We start from the raw sequence: 19,217 nt of genomic DNA on the forward strand, positions 1-19,217 counted from the left end.
TTCCAAGACAATTTCTTTTATTTAGGAAAGCATCAAATTGGCAAAGTCCACGGTAATTCCGGATCTGACTCAACCCGGAATTACCCCACAATATTAAAAGTTAGAAACAACCCCCCAAAGTCACATTCTCCAATAGAAGTAAATCAACATGGCTTGATGTCACAAATCTCCAGGGGCCTGAGCACGGTCAGCTCGTTTTCCCATGGGAAGAAGAATCACCTGGCCTAAACAACTCTATCTCCACTCCTCCCACCTTAGGAATGTGGCAAACCAGAAACCCTTCCTCCCATGACTGCCACAGAGAAAGTAAGAAAAAGAATATATACTAAGCCTAACTCAAATAGCTACACATATGTCAATTTCTGGCTTGACAGGCGGCCCACCCTCATTTGAAAAGAAACCCCTGCAACGACATGAAATACATGAAGATTGAAATTAGGTTAAATACAATCATACCAAGCACATTTTAACCTCCTCTGCCACCAACAGAATTGGTTTAGGCTTCTATCAGCATTTACTTTCCAGCTATTTACCCAAGTCCCTTGTGAATAATAATTCCAATAAATTAAATATTGCAACTTCCCCCTGAAAATCCTAGAATTCAAAATTTTCTTAACCACATAATGTTCATGCCCTGCAATGAACAAAGGCTTCGGAGCTACACGTTCTGCTGGCCTCAATGAAGAATCAACAAATGGCTTTAATAAACTACTATGAAACACTGGATGTACCTTCCCCAATAGCCTAGGGAGATAAGTTTCACAGTTACTGGGTTTATTACTTTAATTATCTGAAAAGGCCCTATAAATTTTGGACTTAATTTCCTAGAAGGTAAGTGTAACTTCAAATATTTAGTTGACAAATAAACTTTATCCCCCACTTTTAATTGTGGCTGCTGGGAACTATTTTTGTCAGCTTGTATCTTTTGGATTTGTGCTGCCTTATTCAAAGCCTTTTTTATGTTTTCCCAAGACTCCTTAATTGTGTCCATCCACTCAGTTACTGACATGGATCTGGGGGAGGTCCCTTGGCAATTCAGGCATGGAAACGGAACTCCATCCCAGTATTAATTTGGAAAGGTGTTAACCCAGTACAGCATTATTATAAGCAACCTCTGCAAACGGCAGCAAATCAGCCCAGTTGGTTTGTTGATAATTTACATAAAATCTTAAATATAGTCCAATAATTTGGTTCGTTTTGTCACACAACCCATTAGTGCCATTGTTAACATTGAACGGTCACTAAATGAAGTGTTGTAAGACAAGGACTAATCTGTTAGACAGGAATCACTGAAGCTCAGAGGATGCTAGGTGGTGGCTGACCATGAAGGCCAGGCCAGGAAGGTTCTTCTCGGGCCATGTAGATCTCACAAAATCTCCCTCTTGCGTTGCCTCAAATCTTTGGTCAGCTCAGCTCCTCGAAGAAGTGAGAACAACTCCCCGCAGTCCTCCAGGGATTCCAGCCGATCAACCGCTTCTACGATGCTTTCGGCCACTTCTGGGGAGACAGCAGAGATGGCATTGGCGTGGAACTTCTTCACCAAATCCCCGCGGCTCAAGGGCTTCCTCCAGTGCCCGTAGAAGGTTTCACAACGCTCTTCCCAGGTGTCTCCATCCTGGAGGACAACTTTGACCCCACAGTAAAGGCTGTTGAAGCTGGGGAGATTGTCCGGAGAATGCTCCAGTCTGGTCTTTCGGAACAGGTCATTCAACTCCGGCCTGGACAGTCTCTGCGACGTGAAGGATTCGGCTGAGACGAAGCCATCCAGCAACGCTGTGCAGGCGGCAAACTGGAAGGAGTGCCTGGCTTCGTGTTCGGAAGACGGAAATGGCTGATCAACGTATCTAATGTTGGGGACGTCGAGCACAATGGCCTTGATGCGGCTAGTGAGCAGAGACTCCCCACTCCGGGCAAGATGCTTCCTTACTGCCAGGGCAGCTTCGGCCATCCAATGTGTCCCCAGATGCGCTGGGAAGCTCTTGAAGGCCACATCTTGTTGGTCCAACAACCAAGAGTAGGATTGCAGGCTCGGCAGCGTCTGGGGCAGGTAGTCCGTGTAAAAGGCCCCAAAGCCTGACTCGAGGTCCAGAATCAGCTTGTTGGCTTGCAGGCCCAGAGAGGCCAGGAAAGCTGCTTCCACGCCATGCCGGCTGGCGTTGCCCATGTGAAGTGGTTTGGTCTGTGTGGCTGCATTGGCTAGTGGAGCACCGGCATAAGAGGCGGCTACCGCCATGGCTTCCTTACACTTGAGTTGGTCGAGGCCCAGGAGCTTTGCAGTGGCTGCAGCGCTTCCCATGGTGCCCAGAATGGAGGGTGGGTGGAACCTGGAAAAATCAAAAATGGCACCCGTGAGCAGAAGAAGGGCCATGAGGGTGGCTGTGTCAACTTTTTTTAAAAAAAATACTTCTTTGGTCTTTTTAGTTGCCAGCAGAAAGGGAGTGGGGGAAAGTAGTGCATTCCTCAAATGCTTCAGATAATTGCTAGGCAGCCGAAGCTGTTGGCGCGCAAGATTATTACCGGAGAGCCTGATTGATGACTCTTGGCTATGGATATGTCCCATTGGACAATACATCCAGGGGGTGGGGGGAAGACCAGGGTCAAGGGGAAAATGAACGATGTATCTTAGTGTCGGCTGCACCCAGGTAACGGCGACATGGTCACTCCTAATAAATCAATTTATTTATTTTTTACGCTGAGAGATGCAGCTAGAGACTTATGATTTGAATGGGGGTGGATTTGTCAGAGCCCTGACAGGCTGTTTGCTTGGAAGGCAGAGCAAGGCAAGCAACCCATTTCTGGTGCCCTCAGATGGAGAGAGATCCCTGCAAAATCTACAAAGCCCATCTCTTCTTTTGTGAAATTGGAAAAGGAGAACTTATGTTTTTCACGGGTAACACACCGGTTTGCCCGATCCGGTGCGAATTGGCTGAATACCACCACTGAGCAGCGGCCCCAAACCTTTTGGTCACCGGGATGGATTCCATGGAGAGAGGTTTTTCCCTGGACCCATGGGGACATGCATGGTTTCATGTGCTGCCTTCATCCCATAGATGGGGCTTCACATGTTTGTGCAACCTGGTGTGTGGCATGCCACGGACTAGTGCCGATCTACTGACTTTGGAGACTCCTGACCTACAGGACTCTGGTCTGGATTGTTCAGTCCTAAGTGACTTTTTCCAATGCTGTTGTAACTTTAGGTAAAGGTTTCCCTCACACATCCGTGCTAGTCGTTTCCAGCTCTAGGGGGCGCTGCTCATCTCCGTTACAAAGCTGAAGAGCCAGCGCTGTCCAAAGACATCTCCGTGGTCATGTGGCCAGCATGACTAAATGCCGATGGTGCACATTAGCCTTCCCACCAAGTGGTCTGGCCCCTATTTTTATACTTGCATTTTTAACGTGCTTTCGAACTGCTAGATTGGCAGAAGCTGGGACAGGTAACGGGAGCTCGCTCCTTTATGCAGCCCTAGGGATTCAAACTGCTGAACTGCCGACCTTTCTGATCGACAAGCTCAGCGTCTTAGCCGCTGAGCCACCGCGTCCCTTATATATACAATACAAATTTTGTGTACCTTTGTATACAATACAAAGTTGTAACTTTGAATGGCCACTAAACAACCTGTTGCAAGTCAAAGACTGTATATCACCTAAGTGCAAAGAAAACAATAGTTTGTGTCCCTGCAAGGGGTGCCAATAAATGATCTGATATGCCACATAGGAAAGTCCATTCAGGATTTGGTCTTCAAGTAATGACCATCTAACAAAGAAGCCCACTTGGCTTAGATAGGAATAAGTGAAGCTCAGATGATGCTGGGTAGGGTCATGGCTGACCATTAAGGCCACACCAGGAGGTTCCCTCTGGGGCCTATTTCAGAACCAGTAAACGAAAACAAAAACAGACCTTTTAGGAAGATTGCTGGCCTCCTTGGAGAAGGTCATAAGTCTGCCTTGCACCTCGATCCCAACGTTGAAAGCCAAAAGCAAGTCACAGCCAGAAACCCTTTGGTTTTTGGCCACCCCTTCAGCAACAGCCATGAGGGCTGACAGCACTGGCCCCGAAGGGTGGGTGGTTGGATGCCACGTATCATCAAAATCCATGGAGTGTATCTGCGAAGGGGGAGAAGCAGAGAAAGAGAGAATAAATTTTGGGTCAGGGGAGTTGCAATGGAGGTAGGGGCTTCACCTCCTCTCCTGCGTTTTCAGCTCACTTGGGGATCAACCCCCTCATGCCGAAATCAAGATGGCCGAAGCTTCTCCTCGAGTGAGAAGTGATGGTAAAGCAAAGCACCAACAGGCAGCAGGAATTTCCAGGGAAGAGAAGCCAAATTAAACCCAGCAGGTGATACGTGTTCTGACCTAGGCTTCGTCAAATGTAATGAAACACAATCTTGTTTTAAAAGCAAAACCTATTTTAATGCAATGCTGGGAATTATTTCCATTCTCAGCCAGAACTAATCTTAAACAGTTCCCCGAGATAAGCCCACGCCTTTCAGTACCGTAGAACTAAAACATATTAACGCACCAAACTTGATTGCAAAATTGATAGATTGAAACGCACCAAACTTGATTGCAGGAAGTACAACTTCAGCAACAGAGTGGTCAATGTCTGGAATACTCTACCTGACTCTGTAGTTTCTTCCCCAAACCCCAAAAACTTTAACCTTAGACTGTCTACTATTGACCTCACCCCTTTCCTAAGAGGTTTGTAGGGGGAGTGCATAAGCGCACCAACGTGCCTACCGTTCCTGTCCTATTGTTTCTTTTATTTTTCTTATGTGTATCCATTTCATGTATTCATAACTATGTTTATTCTTATACCTATTATCTTGTAAGCGATTGACAAATCAAATTAAATAAAAATAAATAAATAGAATGCTGCCCAAAACAGAAGTATCCAAATTAATTATAACAGAAACCAACCGAAGTACCAGAAAAAACCAACCAGAGTACCCAGAGCTTCAAGGTGGACTTAGAATCTATTGAACTACTTTGCTTCCTGCAAAGAGTTCATCATCTGGGCCTGACTTTTATCCCTTAGGGGAGGGGCAATCACCTCCCAGCCTTACTCCAGAGTCACCCCTTCTATTTCAGCTGCTCTCGCCTTCTAGCAGCTCTGCGCACATGCGCACTGGGAACAGGCTCCCCTGGGTCCTCTGCTTCGCTGCTGCCAGACTCCAAAGGCAGCACCCCACTCCCAGATGGTCCTGGCCCCATCCCTGCATCGGACGCAGGGCCCTCATCCAAGTCCTCTCCAGACTCCCTGACCGGTCCCCTTTCTTCCCCACTATCCGACTCCGCTGCCATCTGCACCGGCTCCTGGTGAATCACAACAATATGGTTCTCCTGCCCTTTTTTCTCTTCCTGAGAGATATCTCGAAAGAAAAACACTGCACAATAGCGGGAGAAACACCTCACCCAGGGGTGGGATTCTACCAGTTTGCACCTATTCGCTAGAACTGGTTGTTAACATTCTAAGCAGTTCAGAGAACCGGTTGTTAGAAGAAATTACTGGCCTAATCCTGTAAGGAAGGCAGGAAGGAAACATTCTGGTGTTGCTTACAGAAACTGCCTCTCTGTTAACCCTTATTACATACTTGGCAGGACTAGACTTCCTGTCTCTGGAACTTCTCTGGAGTTTTTTCTCCCTCCTTTGCTGGTACTTTGCTTGTGTGGAGGGACCATTCAAAGTTACAATGGCACTGAAAAAAGCGACTTATGACCATTTTTCACGCTTACGACTATTGCAACATCCCACAGTCATGAGAGGCCAGGAGAGGAGATGCGTGCGTCGATGTGAGTGATATTGAGTTGGCCACACCCAGCCAATAACATGACCACTAAGCCATGTCCACCCAGTCACATGACCACCAAGCCATGCCCACCACCTAAGCCACACCCACAGAACTGGTTGTTAAAAAATTTGCATCCCACCCCTGACCTCACCACCACAACTGCCCAACCCAAATCCTGACTCTGAGATCCTAGCATTCCCCATGTGGGGCCTGCATAAAAGTTCTGCAGTACCTATTGAAGGCTGGAGCATAATCCAAGCTCCTTGTTGAGTGGACAAAATTAGGAAAGACTCCTACATAGGTCACTTTGAGCTGATATAAAAGACTGACCGACAAGTGACTTATAGCCACATTTCACATGATTGCAGCATCCCCATGGTCACATTGCCAGAATTTGGCAACTGGCATGTATTTAGGACAGTCTATCAATTTCTGCGCAATCTATTTTTTTTTTTAATTACATCTTCTCTGGGAGTTTCCTCATTTTTCCAATACTGTGCAAATACAATTCTTGCTGCTGTCGTGACATGCAACATTAAATACAAATTCCCTTTATTATATTTTTCTGGTACTGCTATCCCTAACAAAAAATATTTCTGGCTTATAATCTATATGTGGCGTTAACATTTTGCAACCTTTTGACAAGCAAAACCAACGGGAAAGCCAAATTCACTAATGTAATCATGTTACAAAATCAACTGTAGGGATTCACGTTTGTATGTGTTTTCTTCTGGTAGATGGTGTGTCCTAGGGAGCCATTGGATTTTTTGTATACCAAGACATCTAGGAAGGGAAGTTGATTGTTAGCTTCTGTTTCCATGGTGAATTGTATTTTGGGGTGTAGGCTGTTGAGGTGTGTGAGGAAGTTGTTCAGTTTTTCTTTCCCGTGTGGCCAGATTATGAAGGTGTCATCTACGTATCTGAGCCAGAGTTTGGGTTTGTGATCATATTTTTCTAGAGCTTGTGTTTCAAAGTGTTCCATGTAGAGGTTTGCGATGACAGGTGAGAGGGGTGATCCCATGGGTGCTCCTTCTATTTGTTTGTATTTTTGTCCGTTGTAGGTGAAGTATGTATTGGATAGGCAGTGGTTGGTCCGATCTAGGATGTGCTTGGGGGTTGTATTTGTTTTGGATGGCTGTCAAGGCTTCTTTTATTGGCACTTGGGTGAAGAGGGATATGACATCGAAGCTCACTAGTAGGTCGCTGGGTTGTAAGTTTTGTTTCTTTATGATCTCTAGGACACACCATAGGTGTGTCTCCCTAGGACACACCATCTACCAGAAGAAAACACATACAAACCGCTATCTACACGCACTCTCACACCACCACCCAGCACAGATCAATTCCGTAGCCGAGACACTCATCTCCAGAACAAAATGCTTAGCCGACGAACAACACCTAAAAACCGAACTACACACTCTCACCAACGTACTAACAGCCAATGGATTCCAAAGAAAGAAGATTACCCACCTAATCCAAAAAGAAACCCCAACCAAAATAAAAGACAGAGAACAAGAGAATGGCAAAGCCCTCCTCCCATATATAAAAGGCACTACAGACAAAATCAGCAAGATCCTCCAAAAACACAACATTAAAACAGCATTCTGCACAAACAGAAAAATATCCACCATCCTAAGAAACCCTAAAGACAAAATCGAGTTAGAAAACCAAGGAGTATACGAAATCCCTTGCACCGCCTGCCCCACCACATACATTGGACAAACTAACAGAAGAATAAGTGCACGCATTGAAGAACATAAGAACTCAATCAAAAAGAAGAACCGACCTCTTCCCTGGTCCAACACCTCAAAGCCACAGGACATGAGATTGACTTTAAAAATACCAGAACTATCGCCAAAACTGAACACTTCAACAACAGAATAATCAGAGAAGCCATAGAGATAGAAAAACGCCCACACAGCATAAATAAAAGAGATGACACCTCCCGCCTACCAGCCATTTGGAAACCCGCCCTCATGAACAGACAGTACCTAACATGAAGAATGACACCAGACCACACCCACCAGGGCCACACAAGATGCCACCACCACACTTTCACGTAAAAGCAGACTCACACCCACACAGAAGATGAGACATGACCACGGACCAGAAGCCGCACTGCAGCTGCATCACTACCCACTTCAAACCCTCCGAGCCATACATGAACCGAACTGACCCCCACCATGAAGATGCGGCACGACCACGAACTCGAAGCCAAACAGCAAGATCACAGCTCACCAGCTCAAATCCCCAGCAACTAAGACTAACCTGAGCACAACCAAGCCCCCACCTGAACAGAACACACCTCCAGCCAATCAGAACACGGCCAACCCCCAACCAATCAGAACACAGCCAAACCCCCAACCAATGAGAACACACCCCCACCCAATCAGAACACAGCCAAGCCCCCACCCAATCTAGTCACCCCCCACTAGCAGTTAAAAGGAAGAAGCAGCTGCAAGCTCACATCACTCTGAGAAGCACAGAGCGGAAGACAGAAGCCTGAAGATGATGAATGAGACTTCATCGAAACGTTGCCTAGATACTTCCAATCTTACGGCGGGATAACCAAATAACCGAATAACCAAAGATCCACATACAAATACCCATGAGAACCTCAGAAAACATATGTGTGTGTGTGTGTGTATGTGTGTGTGTGTGTGTATCCATAAGTGTCTGATCTACATACCAGAGGTGGTATTCAGCAGGTTCTGATGAGTTCTAGTAGTGAAACTTTGAGTAGTTCGGAGAACCAGGCAAACACCACATCTGACTGGCCCCACCCCCATCTATTCTCTGCCTCCCGAGTCCCAGCTGATCGGCTGGGTCTTTTGTTGCTCTGCACAGGAGAACAGAGCTGGAAAGCAGGTTAGTGGGGTGGGGAGGAAATGGGATTTTGCAGTATCCTTCCCCTGCCACGCCCACCAAGCCACGCCCACCAAGCCGCACCACACCCACCAAGCCACGCCCACAGAACCAGTAGTAGAAAAATTTGAATCCCACCACTGCTAAATACACATCTGATATTTTTTGGGGGGAGGGTTTGTTATATGTGCAAACTCTGCTCTTTCTTGCCTTACTGTGTGCATCACTTCCAAAGGCTGTGGAGTAGCCACAGGCTTCCCTCATCTCCAGAATGACCCTCCCTCTTGTTTCCCCCCCGCAGACACATTTACAGATTGAAATTCAGGAGGTCTGAAAATGTGAGGCGGAAAAGAAAAGGGGAGAAGACTTGATTCCCAGCATAAATGGATCCCATTTAAAACAAAAATAAAAAACAAGCCAAGCCAGGTTTATATTATTATGTAAAATAAAAAAATTGAGCTTTGATGTTAGTCTTTCATTCTACTGCACCAAAGGAAGTCAGAAGTCAAGGCCTTTCTTCCTTTCCTTCCTTCCTTCCTTCCTTCCTTCCTTCCTTCCTTCCTTCCTTCCTTCCTTCCTTCCTTCCTTCCTTCCTTCCTTCTTCTTTCTCTTCTTCCTTCTTCCTTCCTTCCTTCCTTCTTCTTTCTTTCTTTCTTTCTTTCTTTCTTTCTTTCTTTCTTTTTTCTTTCTCTTTCTTTCTTTCTTTCTTTCTTTTCTTTCTTTCTTTCTTTCTTTCTTTCTTTCTTCTTCCTTTCTTTCTTTCTTTCCCTCTGCCCTGCACTTGCCCCTTCCCTTCTTCCTCCCTGATTATTTTCTTTTGTATTTTTGTATTAATAAATATTTTAATAAAATATAAAAAGAAACAACCCAAGGTGAGCTGCTCAGATCTCAGCACACACCCGCTCAGAGGAAACAGATGGAGTAGAGACTATATAGGCCGCAGGGACATTCTCCCAACAAAAACTAAGTTAGGGTCAGAGGGTTATAAAGAGTACCAAGGGTTTCTTACCGCCACACCGTTCACCAACGCTGCATAGAGTGGAGGCAGCTTGAGCGTTGAGCATCCCCAGACAGAACTGGATGAATCCGAGCTGTAAATCTGGAAAAAAAAAAAATCCCAATCCTGTTTAGGAAGAACTTTTGCATGTGAAACCAAACAACTGCTTCTCTTTATTCTTTTCTAGGCTCGTTCCACCAAGAGCATCAAGCACAAAGAATCAGGAGGAAGAACAGAGTTCAAAAGCACTACAAGTTTATCTCATGCTACCTTTACACAAGAATCTGACCTACTAATGGTGAAGGCAAGTTGGTGCACACCAGAGGTGGTATTCAGCAGGTTCTGACCCATTCTGGTAGTGGAAATTTTGAGTAGTCCGGAGAACCAGCAAATCCCACCTCTGAATGGCCCCTCCCCCATCCATTTTCTGCCTCCCATTGAGTCCCAGCTGATCTGCTGGGTCTTCTTTGGTTGCCCTGCACAGGAGAACGGAGCTGGAAAGCAGGTTAGTGGGGTGGGGAGGGAATGGAGATTTTGCAGTATCCTTCCCCTGCCACACCCACCAAGCCATGCCATGCCCACTAAGCCACGCCCACAGAACTGGTAGTAAAAAAAAATGAATCCCACCACTGGTGCACAAGCAATGAGCAGATGCTCCAAAATCCAACAGCGTATCCGTCAGGTCCGAGACCAGGATGAAGTAAACCAGGATAAAGTTCAAAAGTACTCCAAGTTTATTCCATGCAATCTATACACAAGAATCTGAACTACTAACGGTCAAGGCGAATTAGCACCGAATAAGAGTCAATGGACTTCAAGGGAAGCTGGACTTAGGTCTCTTACAGCAGTGTAGTGATTCCAAACTAATGGTGCATGTGACCCTGCTTTCTGGCTTAGCTTGGTTATCTCCTACAAAGAGGGCAACAGTAAGGATGCAGAAGTCACCTGCATGGATCTTCCTTACGGGCAAGTAGATGCTGGCCAAAGGCAGCAGTTTGATAATGGACTCCATGGTTGCTATCATTTTGGGGATGGGTGGCCCTCAGGCAATCTGGAATGGAGTCCTCGGGAAGTAAACCCCACCCACCCCTTGCTGGAGGAAGGGGCTGGAGCATTACCCCATCTAGCAGATGACCTGAATGTGTTTTACTGCAGGTTTGAAAAGAAACGACAGCCACCTATCTCCACAACCCACATCTCAAACACACCAACAACAGCCAAGCCTCCTACAACTGGCCCCAATCCATTGGGCTCACAACCTCTGGTGATCACAGAAAAGAAATTCAAGATCTATTACACAGACAGAAGCCAGGAAAAGCACCAGGGCCAGGCAAGATAACTCTTTCTTGCTTAAAAGTCTGTGCTGACCAATTGGCCCCCATCTTCACCCAAATCTTCAATAGATCACTAGAGATGTGCTATGTTCCTTCCTGCTTCAAACGCTCTACCATCATCCCAGTGCCAAAGAAGCCCTCCATCAAGGAACTGAATGACTACAGACCAGTTGCTCTAACATCTGTCGTTATGAAAATCTTTGAAAGGCTTGTGATGTCCCACCTGAAAACCATCACGGATCTGCTGTTGGATCCCATGCAGTTTGTATACCGAGCAAATAGATAGATAGATGATGCTGTTAATATGGCTCTGCATTACATCCTACAACACCTTGAATCTCCAAATACCTACGCAAGGGTCCTCTTTGTAGACTTCAGTTCAGCATTCAATACCATCATTCCAGACACTCTTCTAAGTAAATTAAACCAACTAGTGGTACCTGAACACACTTGTAAGTGGATTATAAGTTTCCTAACAGACAGGAAGCAGCAGGTGAAGCTAAGCAGAATCACATCTGATACCTGTACAATCAGCACAGGGCCCACCCAAGGCTGTGTGCTATCTCCACTTCTCTTCTCCCTATATACCAGTGACTGCATCTCAAACAATCCATCTGTTAAAATACTGAAGTTTGCTGATGACACAACAGTGATTGGTCTCATTCGAGACAACAATGAATCTGCATACAGACAGGAGGTTATACAACTTGCCTCGTGGTGTAACCAGAACAATCTGGAACTGAACACACTCAAAACTGTAGAAATGGTGGTAGACTTTAGAAGAAACCCTCCTATGCTACCACCTCTTACAATACTAGACAACACAGTATCAACAGTAGAGACCTTCAAATTTCTAGGTTCTACTATATTGCATGACCTAAAATGGACACCTAACATCAAGAACATCATCAAAAAAGCACAACAAAGAATGTTCTTTCTGTGCCAACTCAGAAAGCTCAAACTGCCCAAGGAGCTGCTGATACAGTTCTACAGAGGAATTATTGAGTCTGTCATCTGCACCTCTATAATTGTCTGATTTGGTTCTGCAACCCAACAGGGCAGACAAAGACTTCAATGGATAATTAGGACTTCAGAAAAAACAATTACTACCAACTTGCCTTCAATTGAGGACCTGTATACTGCACGAGTCAAAAAGAGGGCTGTGAAAATATTTACAGACCCCTCACATCCCATAAACTGTTTCAACTCCTTCCCTCAAAATGATGCTATAGAGCACTGCACACCAGAACAACTTGACACAAGGACAGTTTTTCCCCCGAAAGCTATCACTCTGCTAAACAAATAATTCCCTCAACACTGTTCAACTATTTACAAAATGTACACTACTATTACTGTTAATCTTCTCACCACTCCTTATCACCCATCCCCTCCCACGTGACTGTTTCCTAGTATGATTTGATTGTTGATTGTACCCTATGACTATCATTAAGTGATGTACGTTATGATTCTTGATTCTTAATGAATGTACCTTTTCTTTATGTATACTGAGAGTATTTACACCAAGACAAATTCCTTGTGTGTCCAATCACACTTGGCCAATAAAAAATTCTATTCTATTCTATTCTATTCTATTCTATTCTATTCTATTCTATTCTATTCTATTCTATTCTACTCTACTCTACTCTACTCTACTCTACTCTACTCTACTCTATTCTACTCTACTCTACTCTACTCTATTCTATTCCATGCCAGCTGAACCAGGAAGAAGAATCCTCAGGTGGAGAATTGATATATCCCTTTAGGTGAATAGGAGTGGGAGGGCTTCAGGAAGAGGCTAATTGTGCTAATCTCCATAGCAGAAAGAAATAGCAATTAAGGATAACCTGTGGCAAAATGCAAGGCTGTTCCCTTAAAACAGGGGTGTGGAACTTTGGCCTTTTGATGACTTCAACTCCCAGAATTCTTGAGCCAGCCATGCTAGCTCAAGAATTCTGGGAGTTGAAGTCTGCAGGTCATCAAAGGGCCATAGTTCCCCACCCCCTGCCTTAAAAGGTCATCCAAATTAACTACCTAGCCAAAAAGGTCTCAATCAAGATCAAGGGAGGTACTAATACCACTCTATAAAGCCTTAGTAAAGCCGCACCTAGCATCCAGTTTTGGTCACCACACTATAATAAAGATGTTGAGACTCTAGAAAAAGTGCAGAGAAGAGCAACCAAGATGATTAGGGGACTGGAGACTAAAACATACAAGGAACAGTTACAGGAACGGGGCACGGCTAGTCTAATGAAGAGAAGGACCAGGGGAGACATGATACCAAGTCTTCCAATATTTGAGGGGCTGCCACTGAGAGAAGGGGGGATCAAGCTATTTTCCAAGGCACCTGAAGGCCAGACAAGGAATAATGGATGGAAACTGATCAAGGAGAGATTCAATCTAGAAATAAGGAGAAATCTTCTGACAGTGAGAACAATCAACCAATAATTGAACAGAAGTTGCCTTCGGAAGTTGTGGGAGCTTCATCCCTGGAGGCTTTCAAGAAGAGATTGGACTGTCATTTGTCAGAAATGGTATGTAGGGTCCCCTGCTTGGGTGGAGGGTTGGACTAGATGATCTACAAGGTCCCTTCCAACTCCGTTAATCTGATTCCAGGTTAGAATTAGACAAGTTCCTCTTACCTTGCTGTACTGGATGAGCTTCTGAAAGACGTCCGTTCTGGTGCCCACCAGCCCAACTCCCAAAGTGTCCAAAATCATCCGTTTGCTCCTCTGAACGACTCGGTCAGTCAAGTGGCTTGGCTTCAACCCGTGAATCACATTAGCAAAGTTCCCCGTAATATTCTGGCAAAGAGAAACCAAACCGTGATAGCCACGTTTTCTCCAGCGTGGCCATTTTCTCCAGATCCTGACCTGTTTGGGATTTATCTTTTCAGAAGCAAATCTATGGTCCTCCTGACCTACAACAGTTCATTTAGGGACCGCCCAAAGTTACAGCGGCACCGGAAAAAAAGGGGGGACTTATGATAGTTTTTCACACTTACGAACATTGCAGCCTCTCTGTGGCCGTGTGATCCAACTTCAGACCTTTGGCAACTGGCATGTACTTATGACTGTTGTGATGCCCCTTTTGGGATCCCCATTTGGGACTTTCTGACAAGCAAAGTCACTGGGGAAGCCAGATTCGCTTAACAACCATGTTACTAACTTAATAACTGCAACGATCTGCTTAACAGGTGCGGCAAGAAAGTTCGTAAAACGGGGGTGGAGAGGGAATACCTGCTTAAATGTCTCGCTTAGCAACAGCAATGTTGGGCTCAGTTGTGGTCATAAGTCAAGAACTACCTGTAATATACCCTGTTAATTTCCTCCTTGCTGGCCAGCCACCCCCATGGAGCAGAAACACAGTTTTATCAGAAAATGATTTTATTTTTTTTAGTTCCAATAACTTCATTTCCGCAGACCCCCTGGCTCTGTCTGACAACACAGAGCAGTGGGACTGAAGGAAGTGCCAATTTTTTTGGTTTAGTTTAGCTTAGTTTATTGTTTATTGCACCTCCTACAACAAAATTAAATACCATCTTCAGTGTACATTATAGACTATGAAAATAAAACACAAATCCACATCCTTCCCATTCTATACACTGAATGGAAAACCCCTGATATTGCATTCATATTGTGCTATACAGTAGAATTCAGTAGAGTTACTACCCTGGGAGGGAAACTGTTTTTCAGCCTATTTGGTCCTTGTTTTTCTGCCAGGTAGTTAATAGTTAAAAAAAAAAAAAGGATGCTCAGGATGAGACGGATCTTTCAGAATGTTTTGAACTTTCTTAAAGCAGCGGGATTTTGACCCGCACTCCACTCTTGCCCAAGTTTTGAAGGCTGAGGATGGATAGTCTCTACCTCACCTAGCTTCAAGGGACTGGTAGCCTTGCCAACAAGGGCCATGGCAATAACACATGCACAAACCTATGAGCAGCCCATAATGTTAACCTCGGCCCTACAGGTGCTTGTCCTGAGCAGAGGAAGCTGCTTCCAATTTCTGGCTCCGCTCAACCAGTCTGTGCAGGCCTGTCAGACCTCCAGGACAATTTCTCCCACCTCTGCTACTTGACTCTTCTCAAAAATCAACAGGGATCAGGTCTGCAACCTCCAGTAGACACAGCCACACGTCCCTCCCTGCCTAAGCCCTCTGTCTTCTCCTCTTCAGCTGGAGCATCCATGCCTCCTCCTGGGAGAAGGTCATGGGGAGAACCTACCTTGGCCCACATGATGCCAGGGAGTGATGTCCTGCACCTTCGAAGCCCAGCCTGGAGAGGGCTGAGCTTCTTCCTTTTATACATGTTCAAGGAGGAGTGATGGTCGGTGAGTCACAACGGCCTTTCAACATCTCATATTTTCCCTGCTCTACAGGGCGCCATTGGCCGCTGCTGCCCCGGATTGCAACAGGCTCTGTGTTAACAGCAAGTCACGTGCTGAGTCAAACAGGATGATTCGGGCTTCCACAGAAAGGCTTGTGAGTGACGCAGTGGTTGGCACCACTTATCCCCGGGCGTTTGTGTGTTGTGAAAGGACGCAGCTGGAGGGGAGTCCTCAAACCTCTTTCACAACTGAGGCTACCTGGCTAAGGACACAACGGATATTTACAGGGATTCTCACAGCAGAAGACACACTGCTACTCTAGGATTTGTCAGCCTGACACTGGTAGAAAGCCTGCTACTGTAGACAGTCCTTGACATATGACCACAGTTCAGCCCAATGTTTCTGTTGCTAAGCGAGACGGTTATGAAGTGACTTTTTACCCCCTTGCTTGCCACCGCCGTAAAGTGAATCTCTACGGTGGTTCAGTTAGTAACACAGTTGTTGTCAGGCCCCTGTTGGAGTCTGAATCTGAGGAGGAAGACGAACAGCTGACAGGGAGTGGGACAGTGGTGGGATTCAATTGTTTTTACTACCGGTTCTGCGGGTGTGGCTTGGTGGGCATGGCAGGGGAAAGATACTGTAAAATCTCCAGTGAGAGGGGGTATTTACTGGTTCTCTGAACTACTCAAAACTTCCGCAAGTGGTTCTCCAGAACTGGTCAGAACCTGCTGAATACCACCTCTGGAGTGGGAGTGTGGCTCCGTTGGCTGTGGAGGAAACTGGGGAAGGGCAAAGTCCGGCTGGGCAGAGCAGGGAAGAGGTAGAACAAGGTATAGGGAGTTCAGAGGAAGACCCAGGCCCACCCCCTCTTCAATCTAAGGCACACAGGGAAGAATGGAGAAGAGAGCAATGTGGGTTGCGTGACTTACGGGGGAGGAAGGGCCCTGATTCCCTTCATTAGCCACAGTTGGGAAGGGAGTTTAAAAGAGATGCAAGCTGAGTGTAGCATCTGCTGGGAACAAATGTTGAGTTTATCTTATGTTGACTTTGGTTATCTGTGTTCCTAGCATCCAAAGGCTGTTCCTGGGAGAGTTTTTCTCCAGCCCAGAAGGTAACCAGGATATTGGGGGCAAAGTTGGAGCTAATAAAGGGACTCCTACTGATTATCTGACTGTGTTGCCTTTGTGCCATGCCCCTTTGGGTCATCACAGTTGTTAAATGAATCTGGCTTCACCATCAGCTTTGCTGGTCAGAAGGTCGCAAAAGTGGGATCACGTGATGCCGGGAAACTGCAACCGTCATAAATGTGAGTCAGTGGCCAAGCATCTGAAATTTGATTGCGTGACTGTGGGGAGGCTGCAGTGGTCGTAAGAGTGAAAAATGGTCCTAAGTCTCTTGTAGCTTCAAAGAACTGTTGTAAGTCGGAGGACTACTTGTATATGTTTGTCTGCCTGACCTTAGTAAATGGTAGAAGGAACATCTGTCGGTCCATCCACAAATGCATCCACAAATGATGCGGCCCAACTTAAGACATATGATTGGGCCTTCTGCTCATTTGTTTTAAACCTTCATGCAAGTCTCAATTTTGTTTCTGTCACATCTGGCGGGCGACTATGATTTGGGCAGGGAGTCCAATGTCTGAAAGACAGTTTAACAGAGAAATCAATCCAAAGGATTGTGAGATGTTTAGCCTGCAACAAGGGTGTCAAACTCAATTTCATTGAGGGCCACATCAGGGTTGTGTTTGACCTTGGGAGGCTCTGGGGACCTTGGCCAGGGGGCATGGTCAGCTCGACATCATTCGTGTCAGGAGCACCTGTGGCGGTTCGAGCACTCTTGCCTACAAAAACGGGCACCCAAGCTCCGTTTTCGGCTGTGATGACTTCCTGCAACCTTCTCCAAGAGAAAATGGAGCTCAGGATGGCTGCGAGCTCCATTTTCACTGGCAGAGGCACCCCAGGCCAGTCCTTCACTAATGCCAGGGTGGTCCCATGGACCAGATCTAAGCACTTCGCTGGTGGCCTTGAAGACGGAAGAGGACAATATTGCCTATTGAAACCCTTCACCACCCTGAGCAGGAAGACTGGAATGGTTCCATCCAGTTCAGTTGGGGATGGTCTCGGCTGCTAAAGAATCTGACTGGGGGTTCCCAAGATGTTCTGAACAAGACCAGCAACTGCACCAATGGAAAAAAAAAAGTGAAGTTTATTCATTAAACCTTGGTTTTCTCTCTGTGTCCTTCATCGTAGTGTTGTAGGACAGGGGTCCCCAACCACCGGGCCGCGGACCGGTACCGGTCCGTGGATCACTTTGTACCGGGCCGCAAAGAAAAAAAAAATAAAAAAAAATGGCGGCTTTCTTTGCCTTCGGTGAATGCTGCTGGGATCAGGGTTCAAGGACACAAATGAAAGAAGGGGAGGGAGGAAGCAACCAAAGCCTGTCCTACTCTCTGGCTCAGCGGCTTCGGTTTCCTCCCACCTCGTTCCTCTCTCAGTCGCTCTCTCGCTCCTCCACCAGCCCAGGAAGAAACTGCTTCAAAGAAGCCAGCAGGGTGGCTTTTCCTGTCGGCGCAGCTCCTTGAGCGCCCGTTCACCCCCACCCCGCGCCAATCAATCCAGGTTCAATCCAGTGCTCCGTTCTGCCTGCCTGCTTGCCTGCCTTCGTTTCTGGTTGTTTCGGAGCAGCTTCGGCTGAGAATAATAACTATTCGCCTCTTTTACTCAGCTGAAGCTGCTCCGAAACAACCAGAAACGAAGGCAGGCAGGCAGGCAGAACGGAGCACTGGATTGAACTTGGATTGATTGGCAGTGGGGTGGGGGTGAACGGGCGCTTTGGAGGAGCTGCGGCAACAGGAAAAGCCACCCTGCCGGCTTCTTTGAAGCAATTTCTTCCTGGGCTGGTGGAGGAGCGAGAGAGCGACTGAGAGAGGAACGAGGCAGACACCTGAGGGATGAGGCTGAGGGAGGGAGGGAGACACCTGAGGGATGAGGCTGAGGGAGGCAGGGCCGAGAGGCGGGGCTTCTCAGCCATCCTGCAGGGACTTGTCCTGAGCCGCGGAGACAGCCGTGGCCGCCGCCGCCCAGCACTCAGTTTTGAAGGCGCTCCTCAGCCCGGCGCAGTTCCTGAATCTGCAGCTGAAACCCTCCGTTTTAAATGTCCCAATAGAACAGAATATCTGTCGCTCAGGGTTGCAATGAGGAGGCATTGGCGCTCCCTGAACTTGGTGGTTTGCTGGCAGACATTTTATTACCCGACTAGGTAACAACATCAGATGTTACTAGTCAGGTAATGAAACGTCTGCAAGCAAACCACCAAACTCGGACTCCTCCCCCACCCCACCCCATCCTTGAAAAAGTGTTTCTGCGTGAAACTGGTCCCTGGTACAAAAAGGTTGGGGACCACTGCTCCAAACTACTCGAAATTTCCGCTACCGGTTCTCCAGAACTGGTCAGAACCTGCTGAATACCACCTTAGCTCAAGCCCACCGGGAAACGAGCTGGGGAGTAGACCCTGCCAGCACTGGCACCTGGCCGGACCCCACTAGGAAAATATAGAATAGAATAAGAGAGTTGGAAGGGACCTTGGAGGTCTTCTAGTCCAACCCCCTGCCTAGACAGGAAACTACACCACTTCAGACAAATGGTTATCCAAGATCTTTTTTAAAACTTCTGCTGTTGGAGCATTTACAACTTCTGGAGGCAAGTTGTTCCACTGGTTAATTGTTCTAACTATCAGGAAATTTCTCCTTATTCTAAGTTGCTTCTCTCCTTGATTCGTTTCCACCCGTTGCTCCTTGTCCTGCCCTCAGATGCTTTGGAGGGGTTGATGACTCCCTCTTCTTCTTTGTAGCAGCCCCTGAGATGATACGAGAGGAGGACTTTCCAGGGACAGGCAGAAGAGGCAGACGAGG

At 46.6% G+C, this 19,217-nt stretch overlaps 1 protein-coding gene across 1 annotated transcript; it reads right to left on the reverse strand.

Annotated features, from left to right (window-relative positions):
- On the reverse strand, positions 1 to 15,370 carry ACOD1 (aconitate decarboxylase 1). Its single transcript, XM_026673456.2, has 5 exons — positions 15,205 to 15,370; positions 13,625 to 13,786; positions 9,664 to 9,753; positions 3,899 to 4,104; positions 1 to 2,324 (listed from the first exon to the last, which is right to left on the reverse strand). Exons 1-5 carry the CDS (start codon positions 15,286 to 15,288, stop codon positions 1,367 to 1,369), a joined length of 1,500 nt encoding a protein of 499 aa, XP_026529241.2. The 5' UTR covers positions 15,289 to 15,370; the 3' UTR covers positions 1 to 1,366.
- Positions 15,371 to 19,217: the final 3,847 nt, after the last annotated feature.

Source organism: Notechis scutatus, chromosome 5, assembly GCF_049901735.1.
Source record: "Notechis scutatus isolate UNSWTSFEM ecotype Mainland chromosome 5, rNotScu1.2, whole genome shotgun sequence".
Lineage (NCBI taxonomy): Eukaryota > Metazoa > Chordata > Lepidosauria > Squamata > Elapidae > Notechis > Notechis scutatus.